We start from the raw sequence: 17227 nt of genomic DNA, 5'->3' as shown, positions 1-17227 counted from the left end.
AATGATTGGATAAAAAATATGTAAACCAGGAGCCGTAATATGCAGAACTGAAAACTAAAACAGTTTGACAGATAAAAGATTAATTTTTGGCTTGATCTTCAAGGCTATGAACCAGTTGCTGGAATATAAGTGCAAGTTGGATAGTTCTTTTCCAGCTAGCACCATCATGATGGACAGGTAGCCTCATTGTGCACCATATGTCATCTTTATTATGCCTGAATTATATATATTAATTAGGCGGGGGCAACAATACAGCCCCTTGAACAAAAACAAAGTTGCTGGAAAAGCTCAGCAGATCTGGCAGCATCTGTAAAGGAGAAAAAAGGGTTAACGTTTCAGGTCCAGTGATCCTTCCTCAGAACCCCAGAATCCCTTCTGAGGAAGAGTCACCGGACCCAAAACGTTAACTCATTTTTTTCTCCTCCACAGATGCTGCCAGACCTGCTGAGCATTTCCAGCAACTTTTGTTTTTGTTCTGGATTTACAGCATCCGCAGTTCTTTTGGTTCTTAATATAATCCCTTGACCCTGCTCCCTCATTTATTAAGGTCAGGGCTGAAGTGATTGTAACCTCAAATACATATTCCTGCTTACCCCTGACACACTCATGCTTATCAAGAATCTCTATCTCTGCCTTAAAAACATTCCACCACCACCAGCATCTACATTGTGATCGATTTGGTGTTAACACAGAGCTCCTACGAGACTGAAATGTAATTTCTTCTCCAGACTCAAATTTGTTTTCGGCCCAGCTGCCTTGCATGCCTTAGAGCTGGTGGATCGACGTTCAGTTACACTCGTCCAGTCACCTAGTGGAAGATCGCTGTACCAGGTATGGTGTTTTAAAATTTCTATCCTTTATAAGCGTTTTAATTTGAGAGTGCAATCGTTTTGGTTCCCTTATGGCCCTGTAATATTCAAGACAATGTATTTCCTCGTTAACTGTACATCTCAGGAAGATCCCAGCTTTGACTCTGATTGCATTGGGAACAGTGACGCCGAGTTACAAGTATCTGAATAGAATGGGTGACATCAGTAGTGGATTGATCTGTGATACTCCACAAAATTAAACATCTCTCAATATCTTGGAGGAAGAAGAAAATCTCTGTGCCTGTCAGTGGAACAATTTTTTTTCAGTAACACACCTGTGTGGGGAAGGCTATATCAAGATTCTTCGATTTGCTGCAATTACTGTTGTCTTTTTCTGTTGTGGGTTCCTGTGTCAACATTTCTTCCAGAATTGGAAGTGGGCCATTTAACCCGCAGGGCATGCTCTATCATTCAGTGAGATCATGGCTGAACAGATGATCCTCAACCCCACATTCCTGCCTTTGCCTTTACCTTAACACTTGAATCCCTTACAGATTAAAAATCAGCCTATCTCAGCCTTGGATATACTTAACAATCCAGCATAACAGCTCTCCATAGTAAAGAATTCTCTACGTTGACTGCACTATACAGTTAGAAATTCCTCTTCATCTCTGTCCTAACTCAGTGACTCCTTGTACTAAGATAATGTGAAGAGGATTAAGGGAAAGCATTAGCCTAGGGGTATTATTATTGGGCTGTTAATCTAGAAACGTTCTGGGGGCCTGTCTTCAGATCTCGCCATGGCAGATGGCAGAATTTGAAATGAATAGAAATCTGGAGTTGAGAATTGTAATGATGATGACAAATACATTGTCAATTGTCAGAAAACCCATCTGGTTCACTAATGTCATTTAGGGAGGGAAGCTACCACCCTGACCTAATCTGGCCTATGAGTGACACCAGGCAATATGGTTGGGCAGTTACCAGTGGGTAAAAATGCTAACTCAGCCAGCAACACATCTGTGCTATGACTGAATTTTTTTTAAAATGCCCTCATTCTCAAGACACTCTCTCAAGGGGAAACAACCCTCTGTATCTACCCTGTCAAGTCCCTAAGTTTATTGTATGTTTCAATATGATTGTCTCTCATTCTTAATTTTTTTTTGTTATTCATTCATGGTTGTGGACGTCACTTAATGTCAGGATTTTTGTTGCCCATCTCTAATTGCCCTTGAGAAGTTGGTAAACTGCCTCCTTAAGAAGCTACAGTCCATGTTCTGTAGGTTGATCCACAATGTCCTGAGAGAGGGAATTCCAGGATTTTGACCCAGTGATAGTGAAGGAAAGATGATGATTTCCAGGTCAGGATGGTGAATGGCTTAGAGGAGAGCTTGCACGTGAGGGTGTTCCCATATATCTGCTGCCGTTGTCCTTCTAGATGGAAGAGGTCATGCACGGTTTTGTCTAAAGGAGCCTTGGTGAATTACTGCAGTGTATCTTGCAGATCGTACAAACTACGGTAACCGAGCATTGGTGGTGGATGCAGTCATCAGCGAACATCCCCACATTTTTACTAGGACTCCCTGATGCCACACCCAGTTGAATGCAGCTTGGATATTAAGAGCTGTCACTCTCACCTCACCTCTGGAATTCAGCTCTTTTGTCCATGTTTGAACCAAGGCTATAATGAGATCAGGAGCTGAGTGGCCCTGGCAGAACCCAAACTGGATGTCACTGAGCAGGTTATTGCTGACTAGGTGCTGTTTGATAGCGTTGTTGGTGATGCCTTCCATCACTTTCCTGATGAACAAGAGTAGATTGATGGGACAGGAATTGGCCAGGTTAGTGTACAGGACATACCTGGCCAATTTTCCACATTGCTGGGTATATGCTAGTGTTGTAACTGTACTGGATGAGTTTGCATAGGGGAGCAGCATCTTCTGGAACGCAAGTCTTCAAAACTATTACCAGAATGTTGTCAGGGCCCATAACCTTTGCAGTATCCAGTGTCTCTAACTTGACAAGGAGTGAACCAAATTAATTGAAAACTGGATAACGAAGTATGGGGCTGGATGAACACAGCAGGCCAAGCAGCATCTTAGGAGCACAAAAGCTGACGTTTCGGGCCGAAACCCTTCATCGGAAACGTCAGCTTTTGTGCTCCTGAGATGCTGCTTGGCCTGCTGTGTTCATCCAGCCCCACACTTTGTTATCTTGGATTCTCCAGCATCCACAGTTCCCATGATCTGTAATTGAAAACTGGCATCTGTGAATCAGGGGACCACTGGACATGGCTGATATTGAACAATTTATTGTTAAACAAACAGCTCCCAATCCTGGACGTCATGGTAGAGCACAAGACAAATGGGGAGCTCCAAACGAAAGTACACCGAAAAGCCACACACACGGACCAGGTACTGAACTTCAACAGTGACCATCCCAGCACACACAAAGGTAGCTGCGTGCGAACACTGTTTAAACGGGCAACAACACACTGCAGCAACATGGAACTATGCCAAGAGGAAGAAGAATATCTCTTCCAGGTCTTCAAGGATAATGAATATCCAAAAAACAGGGATGGATCCAAAAAAGAAGATGCCCTACACGAACATCAGGAAGATATTACATGCCCCGACACGCTCATCACATTACCCTACATTAGGAACACACTGGAACTAACCACAAGACTCCTACGACTGCTGGGCATCAGAGTGGCACACAAGCATACATCAACCCTACGACAACTGCTCACCCAAACTAAAGACCCACTCCCCGCCGTGGACAGGACCAACGTCATCTATAAGATCCCCTGCAGAGACTGTGAGAAGCCCTACATCGGACAAACAGGAAGGAAACTAACAACAAGGGAACACGAACGCCAACTGGCTACAAAAAGACACGACCAATACTCACCTCACCTCAATCCACATGGACAAGGAGAACCACCGTTCAACTGGGGCAACACCAAAATCCTGGGACAAGCTATGCAGAGACACACGGGAATTCCTATAAGCCTGGTACTCCACGAAGAAAGCCATTAATAAACACATAGAACTCGACCTCATATACACTCCACTACAAAGGAAAACCGGAAGTAAGTTGATCCAGCTCAACGGACTCCAGAGTTTAAACTCCATGCAGGAAAACACACCGACGCTTCAACGCAGGCTGCACTGATGATGTTACCAAGCACGGTAACAAAACATCTGCGGAACAACAAACCAGCTCGGTGAGCCAACCAACCTCAATATTTGAGAGGTCTGTTCAAAAGTATGATAACAATGGGAGAGGAATAGTTCTTGAATCTATTTCTGAAGAAGGCTCCAGACCTGAAATGTCAGCTTTCCTGCTCCTCTGATGCTGCTTGGCCTGCTGTGTTCATCCAGCTCCACACCTTGTTACCTTGAATCTATTCATATGTGTATTCAAACTTTTATATCCTATGCCTGACAGAAACAGATGGAAGAGAGTGTAACCAGGCTTGGAGGGGTCTTTGATTATGTTGGTTGCTTTTCCAAGGCAGCAGGAAGTGTAGAGTCACTGAATAGAAAGCTGGTTTGTGTGATGGATCAGACTGTGTCCACAACTCTCTATAGTCTCTTGCAGTCTTAGGAAGAGCAGTTGCCATGCTACACTGCGGTGCATCTGTAAAACTTGTGAAGAGATGGATCATCCACTCAGCACTTCTGGATGAAGATTGCTGTGGAAGCCAACCTTATCTTTTGCACTGATGTTCTGGCCTCCCCCATTATCGAGGTTGGGGATATTTATGGACCCTCCTCCTCCAATGAGTTGTTCAATTGTCCGTCACCATTCACGACTGGATGTGGCAGGACCGCAGATCTTTGATCTGATCCATTGGTTGTGGTATTGTTTAGCTCTGTCTGTCACTTGCTGCTTATGCTGTTTGGTGTGCAAGTAGTCCTGCTTGGTGGTTTCGCCAGGTTGATACCTCCTCTTCAGGTGTGCCTGGTGCTGCTCCTGGCATGCCCTCCTGCACACTGTTGATCCAGGGTTGATCCCCTGGCTTGATGGTAATGGTTGAGTAGGGGATATACCAGGCCATGTGGTTACAGATTGTGCTGGAGTATAGTTCTGCTGCTGATTGCCCACAGTGCCTCATGGATGCCCAGTCTTGAGCCACTAAATCTGTTCAAAGTCTGTCCCATTTAGAATGGTGATAGTGTCTCTCAACACAATTGAGGGTGTTCCCAGTATGAAGGTGGGACTTTGCCTCCATGAGGCAGTCTCTCTTACTGATACTGTCAAGGACAGATGCATCTGCAGTCAGCAGATTGGTAAGGATGAGGTCAAATATGTTTTTCCCTCTTGTTGGTTCCCTCACGACCTGCCGCAGACCCAATCTAGCAGCTATGTCCTTGAGGACCCAACCAGCTCAATCAGTAGTACTGCTACTGAGTCACTCTTGGTAATGTGCATTGAAATCCCCCACCCATAGTACAGTGTGCACCCTTGTCTCCCTCAGTGGTTCTTTTCAGTGATCCTCAACATGGAGGAGGAGCACTGATTCATCAGCAGCAGGAGGATGGTGCATGGTAATCAGCAGGAGGTTCCCTTGCCCATGTTTAACCTGAAGACATGAGACTTCATAGGCTCCACAGTCAATGTTGAGGCCTCCCAAGCCAACTTCTTCCTGATTGTATACCACTGTTCTGTCACCCCTGCTGGGTCTGTCATGCCAGTGACGCAGGACTTTTCCAGGGATAATGATGATAGTGTCTGGGACATTCTCTGTTAGGTATAGAACATTACAGCACAGTACAGGCCCTTCGGCCCTCGATGTTGTGCCGACCTGTCATACCGATCTCAAGCCCATCTAACCTACACTACTCCATGTACGTCCATATGCTTGTCCAATGACGACTTAAATGTACCTAAAGTTGGCGAATCTACTACCATTGCAGGCAAAGCGTTCCATTCCCTTACTACTCTCTGAGTAAAGAAACAACCCTGACATCTGTCCTATATTTTTCACCCCTCAATTTATGCCCCCTCGTGCTCGCCGTCACCATCCTAGGAAAAAGGCTCTCCCTATCCACCCTATCTAACCCTCTGATTATTTTATATGTCTCAATCAAGTCACATCTCAACCTTTTTCTCTCTAATGAAAACAGCCTCAAGTCCCTCAGCCTTTCCTCATAAGACCTTCCCTCCATACCAGGCAACATCCTAGTAAATCTCCTCTGCACCCTTTCCAAAGCTTCCACATCCTCCTTGTAATGCGGTGACCAGAACTGTACACAATACTCCAAGTGCGGTCGCACCAGAGTTTTGTACAGCTTCACCATAACCTCTTGGTTCCAGAGCTCGATCCCTCTATTAATAAAAGCTAAAACACTGTATGCCTTCTTAACAGCCCTGTCAACCTGGGTGGCAACTTTCAAGGATCTGTGTACATGGACACCGAGATCTCTCTGCTCATCTACACTGCTAAGAATCTTACCATTAGCCCTGTACTTTGCCTTCTGGTTACTCCTACCAAAGTGCATCTCCTCACACTTGTCTGCATTAAACTCCATTTGCCACCTCTCAGCCCAGCTCTGCAGCTTATCTATGTCTCTCTGCAACCCACAGCATCCTTCGTCATTATCCACAACTCCACCGACCTTAGTGTCGTCTGCAAATTTACTAACCCATCCTTCTATGCCCTCATCCAGGTCATTTATAAAAATGACAAACAGCAGCGGACCCAACACCGACCCTTGCAGTACGCCACTAGTAACTGGTCTCCAGGATGAACATTTCCCATCAACTACCACCCTCTGTCTTCTTTCAGCAAGCCAATTTCCAATCCAAACTGCTATATCTCCCACAATCCCATTCCTCTGCATTTTGTACAATAGCCTATTGTGGGGAACCTTATCAAACACCTTGCTGAAATCCATATACACCACATCAACCGGTTTACTCTTCATCTACCTGTTTGGTCACCTTCTCAAAGAACTCAGTAAAGTTTGTGAGGCACGACCTTCCCTTCACAAAACCGTGCTGACTATCCCTAATCAATTTCTTTTTCTCTAGATGATTATAAATCCTATCCCTTGTAACCTTTTCCAACACTTTACCAACAACTGAGGTAAGGCTCACTGGTCTAAAATTACCAGGGTTGTCTCTAATCCCCTTCTTGAACAGGGGAACCACATTTGCTATCCTCCAGTCATCTGGCACTATTCCTGTAGACAATGACGAGTTAAAGATCAATGCCAAAGGCTCGGCAACCTCCTCCCTGGCTTCCCAGAGGATCCGAGGATAAATCCCATCCAGCCCAGGGGACTTATCTATCTTCACCCTCTGCAGGATTTCTAATACCTTTTCCTTGTGAACCTCAATCCCACCTCGTCTAGTAGCCTGTATCTCAGTATTCTCCTCAACAACATTGTCATTTTCTAGTGTGAATACTGTTGAAAAATATTCATTTAGCGCTTCTCCTATCTCATCTGACTCCATACACAACTTACCACTACTATCCTTGATTGGGCCTAATCTTACTTTCGTCATTTTTTTATTCCTTAAATGCCTATAGAAAGCCTTAGGGTTTACCCTGATCCTATCTGCCAACAACTTCTCATGTCTCCTCCTGGATCTTCTGAGCTCTCTCTTTAGGTTATTCCTGGCTACCTCGTAGCCCTCAAGTGCCCTAACTGAGCCTTCACATCTAATCCTAACATAAGCCGCCTTCTTCCTCTTGACCAGAGATTCCACCTCCTTCGTAAACCACGGCTCCCGCACTGTCCAGCTTCCTCCCTGCCTGACAGGTACATACTTATCTAGGACACACAGGAGCTTTTCCTTGAATAAGCTCCACATTTCTAATGTGCCCATCCCCTGCAGTTTCCTTCCCCATTCTATGCTCCCTAAATCTTGCCTAATCTCATCGTAATTGCCTTTCCCTAAGCTATAACTCTTGCCCAGTGGTATACACCTATCCCTTTCCATCACTAAAGTAAACATAACAGAATTGTGATCTCTATTACCAAAGTGCTCACCTACTTCCAATTCTAACACCTGGCCAGGCTCATTACCCAGTACCAAATCCAATGTGGCTTGGCCCCTTGTTGGCCTATCTACATACTGTGTCAGGAAGCCCTCCTGCACACACTGGACAAAACTGGCCCATCTATAGTACTCGAGCTATAGTGTTCCCAGTCAATATTTGGAAAGTTGAAGTCCCCCATGACAACTACCCTGTCTCTCTCACTCCTATCGAGAATCGTCTTTGCTATCCTTTCCTCTACATCTCTGGAACTATTCGGAGGCCTATAGAAAACTCCCAGCAGGGTGACCTCTCCTTTGCTGTTTCTAACCTTAGCCCATACTACCTCAGTTGACGAGTCCCCAAACATCCTTTCTGCAACTGTAATACTGTCCTTGACCAACAATGCCACACCTCCGCCCCTTTTACCATCTTCTCTGTTCTTACTGAAACATCTCAATCCCGGAACCTGCAACAATCATTCCTGTCCCTGCTCTACCCATGTCTCCGAAATGGCCACAACATCGAAGTTCCAGGTACTAACCCATGCTGCAAGTTCACCCACCTTATTCCGGACGCTCCTGGCATTGAAGTAAACACACTTCAAACCAACTTCTTGCATGTCGGTGCCACCTTGCTTCCCTGAAACTTTATTTTGGACCACCCTACTCTCAACCTTTTCGATAGTCGAACTACAATTTTGGTGCCCATCCCCCTGCTGAATTAGTTTAAACCCACTCGAATAGCCTTAGCAAATTTCCCCCCCAGGATATTGGTACCCCTCTGGTTCAGGTGAAGACCATCTTGCTTATAGAGGTCCCAACTGCCCCAGAAAGATCCCCAATTATCCAAGAATCCAAAACCCTCCCTCCTGCACCATCCCTGTAGCCACGTGTTCAACTCCTCTCTCTCCCTATTCCTCGCCTTACTAGCACGTGGCACGGGCAACAAACCAGAGACAACAGCTCTGTTTGTCCTAGCTCTTAGCTTCCATCCTAGCTCCCTGAATTTTTGCCTTAAATCCCCATCTCCCTTCCTCCCTATGTCGTTGGTGCCAATGTGGACCACAACTTGGGGCTGCTCCCCCTCCCCCTTAAGGATCCCGAAAACACGATCAGAGACGTCACGCACCCTGGCACCTGGGAGGCAATACACCAACCGTGAGTATCTCTCGTCCCCACAGAACCTCCTATCTGTCCCCCTAACTATGGCGTCCCCAATGACTAATGCTCTGCTCCTCTTCTCCCTTCCGTTCTGAGCAGCAGGGACAGACTCTGTGCCAGAGACCTGTGCCCCACTGCTTTCCCCTGGTAAGTCGTCCCCCTCAACAGTATCCAAAACAGTATACTGATTGTTGGGGGAAATGACCACAGGGGAACCCTGCACTGCCTGCTGGTTCCTTTCCGTCCCCTGACTGTAACCCATCTGCCTTTTTCCTGTACTTGAGGAGTGACTACCTCCCTGTAACTCCTCTCAATAACCCCCTCTGCCTCCCGAATGATCCAAAGTTCATCCAGCTCCAGCTCCAGTTCCATAACGCGGTTTTCAAGGAGCTGGAGTTGGGTGCACTTCCCGCAGATGTAGTCAGCAGGGACACTGGTCATGACCCTTACCTCCCACATTCTGCAGGAGGAACATTCAACTGCCCTGACCTCCGTTCCCATTATTCTAAATTCCCAAGACTTAAAAAATGAAGAATAAAAAATTAACTTGTTACCTTACCAGTCAGGCACACAGAACCTTTTTTTTGGTTAGAGGAGGAGGATGGTTGGGAGATACTACCCGGGTAGTGTTTCAGGTAACGCAACCACACAAATATATTACCGCACTCACCCACCAGTCACGTGTCGGCTCCTGCTCAGCGTACCTCCGCCTATTCACAAGGTAACCTTTTTAAAGATTCAAAAACAGTGACTCACCGGCTTCCCGACAGGCTCCTGCTCCAAGCTCCCGCTCGCGCTGCTGCTGCAACCAGAAATGGAAGGCACCGACACTCGAGGTAAGCTTTATAAAGATTCAAAAATGATTCTGAGAGTATGATTTTGTCAGGCTGTTGCTTAAGTAGTCTGTGAGACAGCTCTCGCAATATTGACACTAGCACCCAGAAGACACCAAGGACAAATTTGCAGGGTCAATAGGTTTGTTACTAATACGTAGCTCACTGCTAGGTGGTCCAAATGGTTTCGTTTCATCGTTGAGACTGAGTAATGGTTGATACAACTGAATGGCTTGCTTCGGCCATTTCAGAAGGCATAAAGAAACAACCACATTGCTGTGGGTCTGGAGTTAAATGTAGGCCAGCCAGTTGAGGATGACAGACTTCCATCCCTGAAGGATATTAATGAACCAAATGGTTTTTTTCTGACAGTTGACAATGTTTTCGTGGGCATCAGCAGATTATTAATTCCAGATTTATTTAATTGAAATTCCACCATCTGGTCCCCAGACCATTAGCTGAGTTTTTGGATTAATAGTGTAGCAATAATGCCACTAGGTCATTGCCTCCCCCTAAATTCTTCCAATGAATATAGGCCCAATCTGCTCAACTTCTCCACCCAGGAAAATCCCTCCATACCTGGGATCAGCCTACTGAATCTTCTTCGGACTGCCTCCAATGCCACGATATCTTTGTTTAGATGAGGGGACGGAGACTCTTCACAATATTCCACCTGTGGTTAGAGTAATGCCATGTATAGCTTTAGCAAGCTCCTCCCTTTCCCCCCCACTTACCTTCCCTCTGAAATAAAGGCCAACATTCCACTTGCCTTCCCCATCAACACTGAACTTGGATGCTAGCTTTCTGTTATTCATACATAAAATTTCCTAATTCTTCTGCGCTTCAACTTTCTACAATCTTTCTCCACTTAAATAATATTCAGCTCCTCTATTCTTGCTGTGAAAGCACATTTGCCTACATCATATATCACCTACCAAGTTTTTGCCCACTCCTTTAACCTGTCTCGTTCCGCTGCAGACTCTTTGAATCATCCTCAGCATTTGCCAACCCACGTTTTTTGTGTTATCAGCAAATTTGGCGAATGTACATTCACTTCCATCATCCAGGTCATTAATTAATTCTGGCCACAGACTGTGCCATTCTATTGGTTACTGGTTGCCATCCTGAACATGCATGTGTATTTCCATTCTCTGTCATCACTTTGTTAGCCAATCTATAAGCTTACTCTGTGGATATGCAGAAACATCATCTGCTCACCTACATACAACACAAAATGAAATACTTAATCAAAACATCTTCTGTGTGGGAGGGGGAGAAAAAAAGATAGAGACATAAAGCTGTACCACCCTGTAATTGTTTGAGAGGGACAGTCAGTGGGAGTTGTATTCTGTGTCATGCCCCATGCTGTACCTGTCTTGGGTATGTTTGAGGATGGTGTAAAATGAGCTTTAATCTATATGTAATCCCGTACCGTCCTTGTCCCAAAAGTGTTTGATAGGGACAGTGTACAGAAAACTTTACTCACTATCTGACCCCATGCTGTCACTGTACTAGGAGTGTTTGATAGGGGCAGTGTAGAGAGGGTTTACTTTGTATCTAACCCTGTTAGAGTTACCCACTGAACAACATGTCTGTGCTGCAACATAACGGTTTGAATTGACCTGATGATGGCAGCATTCAGGCAAGGTTAACTGTGGGAATTGTGTAAATCTCCCTGACTGGAAATAATATAAAATGGTTTCTCTTTGTGGAAGGAAAATTTTGCGAGCATGGAAGTATCAGTTTATTACAAATAGAAGTAGCCTTATAGGCATATTTAGTCAGTTTCCTCCATTAATACCCAAAATTCTTCAGTTATTGAATTTCTCGAACATTGTGAAACACAGTAAGGTATACAAAGCTGAAGAGTCAATGAATTACTGGATGTTCATTGTTTTCTTCCTTTCTTTGTAGCGTCAGTTGAGGGTACAGTTTGTATGTTCTCACATTGGGTCCTTGACTCTGTGAATGTGCAGTCTGTATGTCTCTACACTGGGTCTATGTCTATTTGTATGTCTTGATAGTCAGTACGTGGCTTAATGCTGAAACTCTTTTCTTTATGCACTGGCTACCAACACCCTACTTTAAATTCTGCAATCCTATTTTTGTGTCATTTATTAGCTTGGGTTTCAAATTGTTGGTGTTACTTTGAGGTTGTTAGTCATGAGAAATCATTGCAACAATTAACAACCAGGTAAAGGTTGTTTGACTGGGATGTTGTTTGTGTTAATTACATAGCTGGAGAGCGTTCTGTGTGCACAGCCAGTTAAGATTTAGATCAGACCCAAGGTTATATTAATAAATTGCGCAATCCTGTCCTTGCTAAGATCAATATTATCCCCATTCCTCCTCAAAACAGTTCCTGTCTGGGACTCTGACTTTGCATTTTCTGATGGGCTGCCATCTAGTTTATTTTATTTGAAACTAAGTGAATGAATTCTGTTTTGATCTGTAGGTTGAAGGAAGCTCTGGTCAGGTATATCATTGCCTAAGCTTCTGCCTTTACTGCTCATGTCCAGCCTTCATGTATTCTGTTTTACGAAGGAATGACAATATATTGGTAAGGATTTAAAATCAAATAACGGCACGCGTTTTCTTCTCGTTTTGTCTCATGGTCCCTTATATACAAGTGCAGTAAAGTTTTTCAAATTACTCGGGTGCTAATTCTTAAATCATGGTTAGGTTGGGAGATCCTTGACTGAGGTGACCATCTCTGTGAACGAAATCGGAAGAGCGTCCCGCAGTCGGCTTCGCCGTGAGGCAGACCGGGAAGAGCGTCCCGCAGTCGGCTTCACCGTGAGGCAGACCGGAAAGAGCATCCCACAGTCGGCTTCGCCGTGAGGCAGACTGGGAAGAGCATCCCGCAGTCGGCTTCGCCGTGAGGCGGACCAGGAAGAGCGTCCCGCGGTCGGCTCTAATTGAGGAAAGAAAGTGACGTCACAAAGTTTATAAGCTCACTGGTTGGAATTAGAAAGCAAGGTTTAGTGAGCAGGTATGTTGACCAAAACAACAGGCTTATCACAGAAACCCAAATACTGACTGCTGTGGGGTTTCAAGTCAAAGTGACCCTTCCTCAGAATCGATGTTTCGGGTCCTGTGACCCTTCCTCAGAACACCGGACCAAAAACATTAACTCTGATATCTTTTCACGGATGCTGCTGGACCTGCTGAGTTTTACCAGCAATTTCTATTTGTGCTTTTGATTTACAGCATCTACAGTTCTTTAAGTTTTTATTTAGGCTTATCAGAGACCCTTGTTATTCAGCGGTGAATGTCTGTTAATTTGTTGAAGCTTATCCTACACCATCTTGCACGTAGATCATGTAATAATCCAGAGATTTAAGGTTCTGCTTCTTAGTTTTGTGCCTAGCTCATCATGCTACAGGATTACTTTCTTAATTCAGTCTATGTCATTGGTGTCTACATGGACCAAGACAATAGGATCCTCCCCCTCCCACCTCAAAATCTTCTCCAACCTAGAGCATATATTCCACAAGAAATGAGAACAAGAAATAGACCCTTTGGCCTGTTGAGCCTGCTCTGTCTTTCAGTGGGATTATGGCTGATCAGACATTCCTCACATTCACTTTTCTGCCCTTCCTTTGTCACTCTTGATTCCCCTACTCATCAGAATCTATCTATCTCAGCCTTAAATGTACATAAGGATTCTGCCACCAGCTCTCTCTTGCAAGGAGTTCCAAAGACACTCAACCCTCAGAGAAAAAAATTCCTCCTCACTCAGTCTTAAATTGGTGCCCTTTAAATCTGAGATTTTGCCATCTTGTCCTAGAGCCCCTCATGAGGCAAGACTGCTCTTAGCATTTACACTGTCAAACCCATTAAGATCCTGTATGTTTCAATGGATCACCTCTCGTCCTCTTAAACCCCAGTGAGTAGAGTGCAAACCTGTTCAACTTTTGCTCATAAGACAGTTCCTTCACACCAGAGATCATCCTCATAAACCTTGTCTAAACTGCCTCCAATGAAATGATATCTTTCCATATGTAAGGGGACCAAAACTGCTCTGTGCTCCGCAAGTGGTCTCAGCAGTACCTTGTACAATTGCAGTAAGACTTCCTGACTCTTTTATTCCAGCCCCCTTGAAATAAAGGTAAACATTCAAATAACCTTGCTGATGACCCATTTCGTCTACGTGCAAATAACCTCAAGACCTTTGTGTTGCAACGTTCTGCATTGCCAGTCTTCAGCCAGTTTGATTCCCTCCACGTGATGTCAAGAAAGAATTGGAGATTCTGGATACTACAAAGGCTGTGGGCACTGGCACTTCCCAACAATAGTACTGAAGACTTGTGCTCCAGAACTACCCACACTCAAGTGTAGCTGTTCCAGTACAGTTACAACACTAACAACAACCCAACAACGTGGAAAATTGCTCTGGTATGTCTTGTAGGAGAAAGCCAACCCGGCCAATTCCTGCCCCATCAGTCTCCTCTCGACCATCGGTAAAGTGATGGAAGGTGTCAGTAACAGCGCTATCAAGCAGCACCTGCTCAGTGACGCCCAGTTTGGGTTCCGCCAGGGCCCCTCAGCTCCTGATCTCATTACAGCCTAGGTTCAAATATGGACAAAACAGCTGGATTCCAGAGGGTAAGGTGAGAATGATAGCTCTTGCCATCAAGGCTGCATTTGTCCAAGTGTGACATCAAGGAGCGGTAGCGAACCTGGAATCAATGGGTATCGGGCCAAACTCCATGGTGGATGGAGACATACCCGACACATAGGAAGATGGTTTTGATTGTGGGAGGGCAATCATCTTAGCTCCAGGACATCTCTGCAGGAGTTCCTCAGGGTAGTGTTCTAGGTCCAACCATCTCCAGCTTCATAAATGACCTTCCCTCCATCATAAGATCAGGAGTGGGGATTATGGCTGATGATTACCGTGTTCAGCACTATTCATGACTCCTCAATTGCTGAAGCAGCCCATGTTAAAATGCACCAATATCTGGATATAATTCATCTGGATATTTAAACATGCAGACAGTATCACAATGTAAATACAATGCAAAATCAGGTCAGAGGTTAAGTATCATGCAGTGACTAATATCTATGACTGATACTGCTCAAAGCCTGCCCACCATCTATAAGGCACAATTCAGGAATGTAATGGAATACTCCCCACTTGCCTGGATGGGGTGCAGCTCCAAACAACACTCAAAAATCTTGACACCATTCAGAATAAAGCAATTACTTAATTGACACAATATTCACAAACTTTCAGTCATTCCATCACTGATGCTCAGTAGCAGCACTGCTCACCATCTACAAGATGCACTGCAGAAATTCATCAAAGATCCTTAAACACCATCTTCCAAACTCGCCACCTCTTCCATCCTGAAGGACAAGTGCAGCAGATACATGGGAATGTGCAAGTTCCCCTCCAAGCCACTGGCCATCCTGACTTGGAAATATATAGCCATTCCTTCAGTGTCACTGGGGGCTGGGTCAAAATCTAGAAATTCACTCCCAAACAGCATTGTAGGTCAACCTGCAGCATATGGACTGCAGTGATTCAAGAAGGCAGCTCAGTACATCAAGGGCAACTAGGGATGAGCAATAAATGTTGGCCCATTCACAGACATCCATGCCCCATGAGTGAATAAAAATAGAATAGGGAGGTTATGCTTCATTTCTCAGGCATTTGTGAGACTGCATCTGGAGTTCTGTACATAATTTTATTTGAATTCTATATTCTCATTTACTCTCTGGTTCAGATTCTGCATGCCTCAGTTAACATAATTGCCTTTTCAGGCTTACTACTCTGATTGGCAGAGTGTGACTTAGCCTCTTTACACAGATACTGTTTCCTCTATAGAGGGCACAATAGTCTCAGACGCTTGATAACTAACTGTAAGTTGTCGCACAAAAAGCCATAAAAACACATGGGCAACTCTGAGTGTAATGAACAGTGAGTTTCTTTTGTTAACTGCAGATTGCTGACAAGATGGCAAGAAAGAAATTAAGCTGAAAATGAGCAGAAGAGGTAGTTGGACACATACAGCAGGTGATGTGAATGATTAAATTAGCCGAAGTCAGAAGCTCTGATCACCTCAGCAATTGATTAAATTTTTTCTATGTATTTGTGGAATGTGGGTGTCACTGGCTGGGCCAGTATTTATTGTCTGTTCTGTGTTGCCCTTGAGAAGGTGGTGGTGAGCTGCCGCCTTGAACCACTGCATTCCACCTGCTGTGGGTTGATCCATAATGCCGTTAGGGAGGGAATTCCAAGAGTTTGACCGAACAGCAGGGAAGGAACAGCGATAAATTTCAAGTCAGGATAGTGAGTGGTTTGGAGGGGAACTTGCAGGGGGTGGTGTTCCCCTATATCTGCTGCCCTTGACCTTTTAGATGGAAGCAGTCGTGGGTTTGGAAGCTACTGTCTGAGAATCTTTGTTGAATTTCTGCACTGCATCTTGAGAAACCCAAGTACTAATGCTACTGAGTGTCGGTGGTGGAGGGAGTGGATGCTTGTGGATGTGGTGCCAATCAAGCAGCTGCTTTGTCCTGGATGGTGTCAAGCTTCTTGAGTGTTGTTGGGTCTGCACACATCCAGGCAACTGAGTAGTATTCCATCGCATTCCTGACTTGTGCCTTGTAGATGGTCAACAGACTTTGAAGAGACAGGAGGTGAGTTACTCACTGCAGGATTCCTGCTTTTGCATCCACTGTGTTTATGTGGTGTATCCAGTTGAGTTTCTGGTCAATGATAACCCTCAGAATGTTGATAGTGGGGGATTTAGCAATGGTAGCAGAGTTGAATGCCATGGGGCAGTGGTTAAATTGTCTCTTATTTGTGATGGTCATAGCCTGACATTTGTGACATGAATGTTACTGGCCACGTGTTAGCCCAAGCCTGAACATTGTCCAGATTTTGTTGCATGTGCACACGGACTGTTCAGTATCTGAAGAGTTGTGAATGATGCTGAACATTGTGCCATCATTGGTGTACAGCCCCACTTCTGACCTTACGATGGAGAGAAGGTCATTGATGAAGCAGCTGAAGATTGTTGGGCCTAGGACACTACCCTGAGGAACTCCTGCAGAGATGTCCTGGGGCTGAGATGACCAACCTCCAACAACCACAGCTATCATCCTCCATCCGTCGAAGAGCTTGGTCCCTGATAGTCTCTATTCCAGTTTTACTAGGGCTCCTTGATGCCACACTCGATTGAATGCAGCCTTGATATCAAGGGCTGTCGCTCTCACCTCACCAAATTAGCAGCATGAATCATACTTCCCATAGGTCAAAACAGGAGTGGCTATAACTGCTGAGGGTAACACAAAGAGGAAAGAAGAGAATGCAGCATATAAAGGCAATGTACATTTTTAAGGCCAATCATATAATTAAGGGCAACAAACACGTGATTTGAATGTATAGAAAGGGATGATTCAATTTAACCTATGTTACTG

At 44.8% G+C, this 17227-nt stretch overlaps 1 protein-coding gene across 11 annotated transcripts in view; it reads left to right on the top strand.

Moving 5' to 3' along the window:
* Positions 1-17227, top strand: part of zswim7 (zinc finger, SWIM-type containing 7) — a 48640-nt gene that overhangs the window by 24490 nt on the left and 6923 nt on the right. For 4 of the 11 annotated variants that reach the window (XM_059655469.1, XM_059655470.1, XM_059655468.1 and 1 more), the window contains exons 4-5: positions 729-831; positions 3137-6136. In XM_059655469.1, the coding sequence (XP_059511452.1) occupies positions 729-831; positions 3137-3850 (817 nt within the window). In that variant the 3' untranslated portion in view covers positions 3851-6136. Of the gene's footprint in view, positions 1-728; positions 832-3136; positions 6137-9736; positions 9803-12254; positions 12360-12481; positions 12792-15749; positions 15822-17227 lie in introns of those variants that run through there. The other 7 variants (XR_009447323.1, XR_009447322.1, XM_059655474.1 and 4 more) reach the window with 6 other exon arrangements.

The sequence above is a fragment of the Stegostoma tigrinum genome, chromosome 27 (genome assembly GCF_030684315.1).
Source record: "Stegostoma tigrinum isolate sSteTig4 chromosome 27, sSteTig4.hap1, whole genome shotgun sequence".
NCBI classification, from domain to species: Eukaryota; Metazoa; Chordata; class Chondrichthyes; order Orectolobiformes; family Stegostomatidae; genus Stegostoma; species Stegostoma tigrinum.
This window is presented reverse-complemented; position numbering and strand designations above follow the sequence as displayed.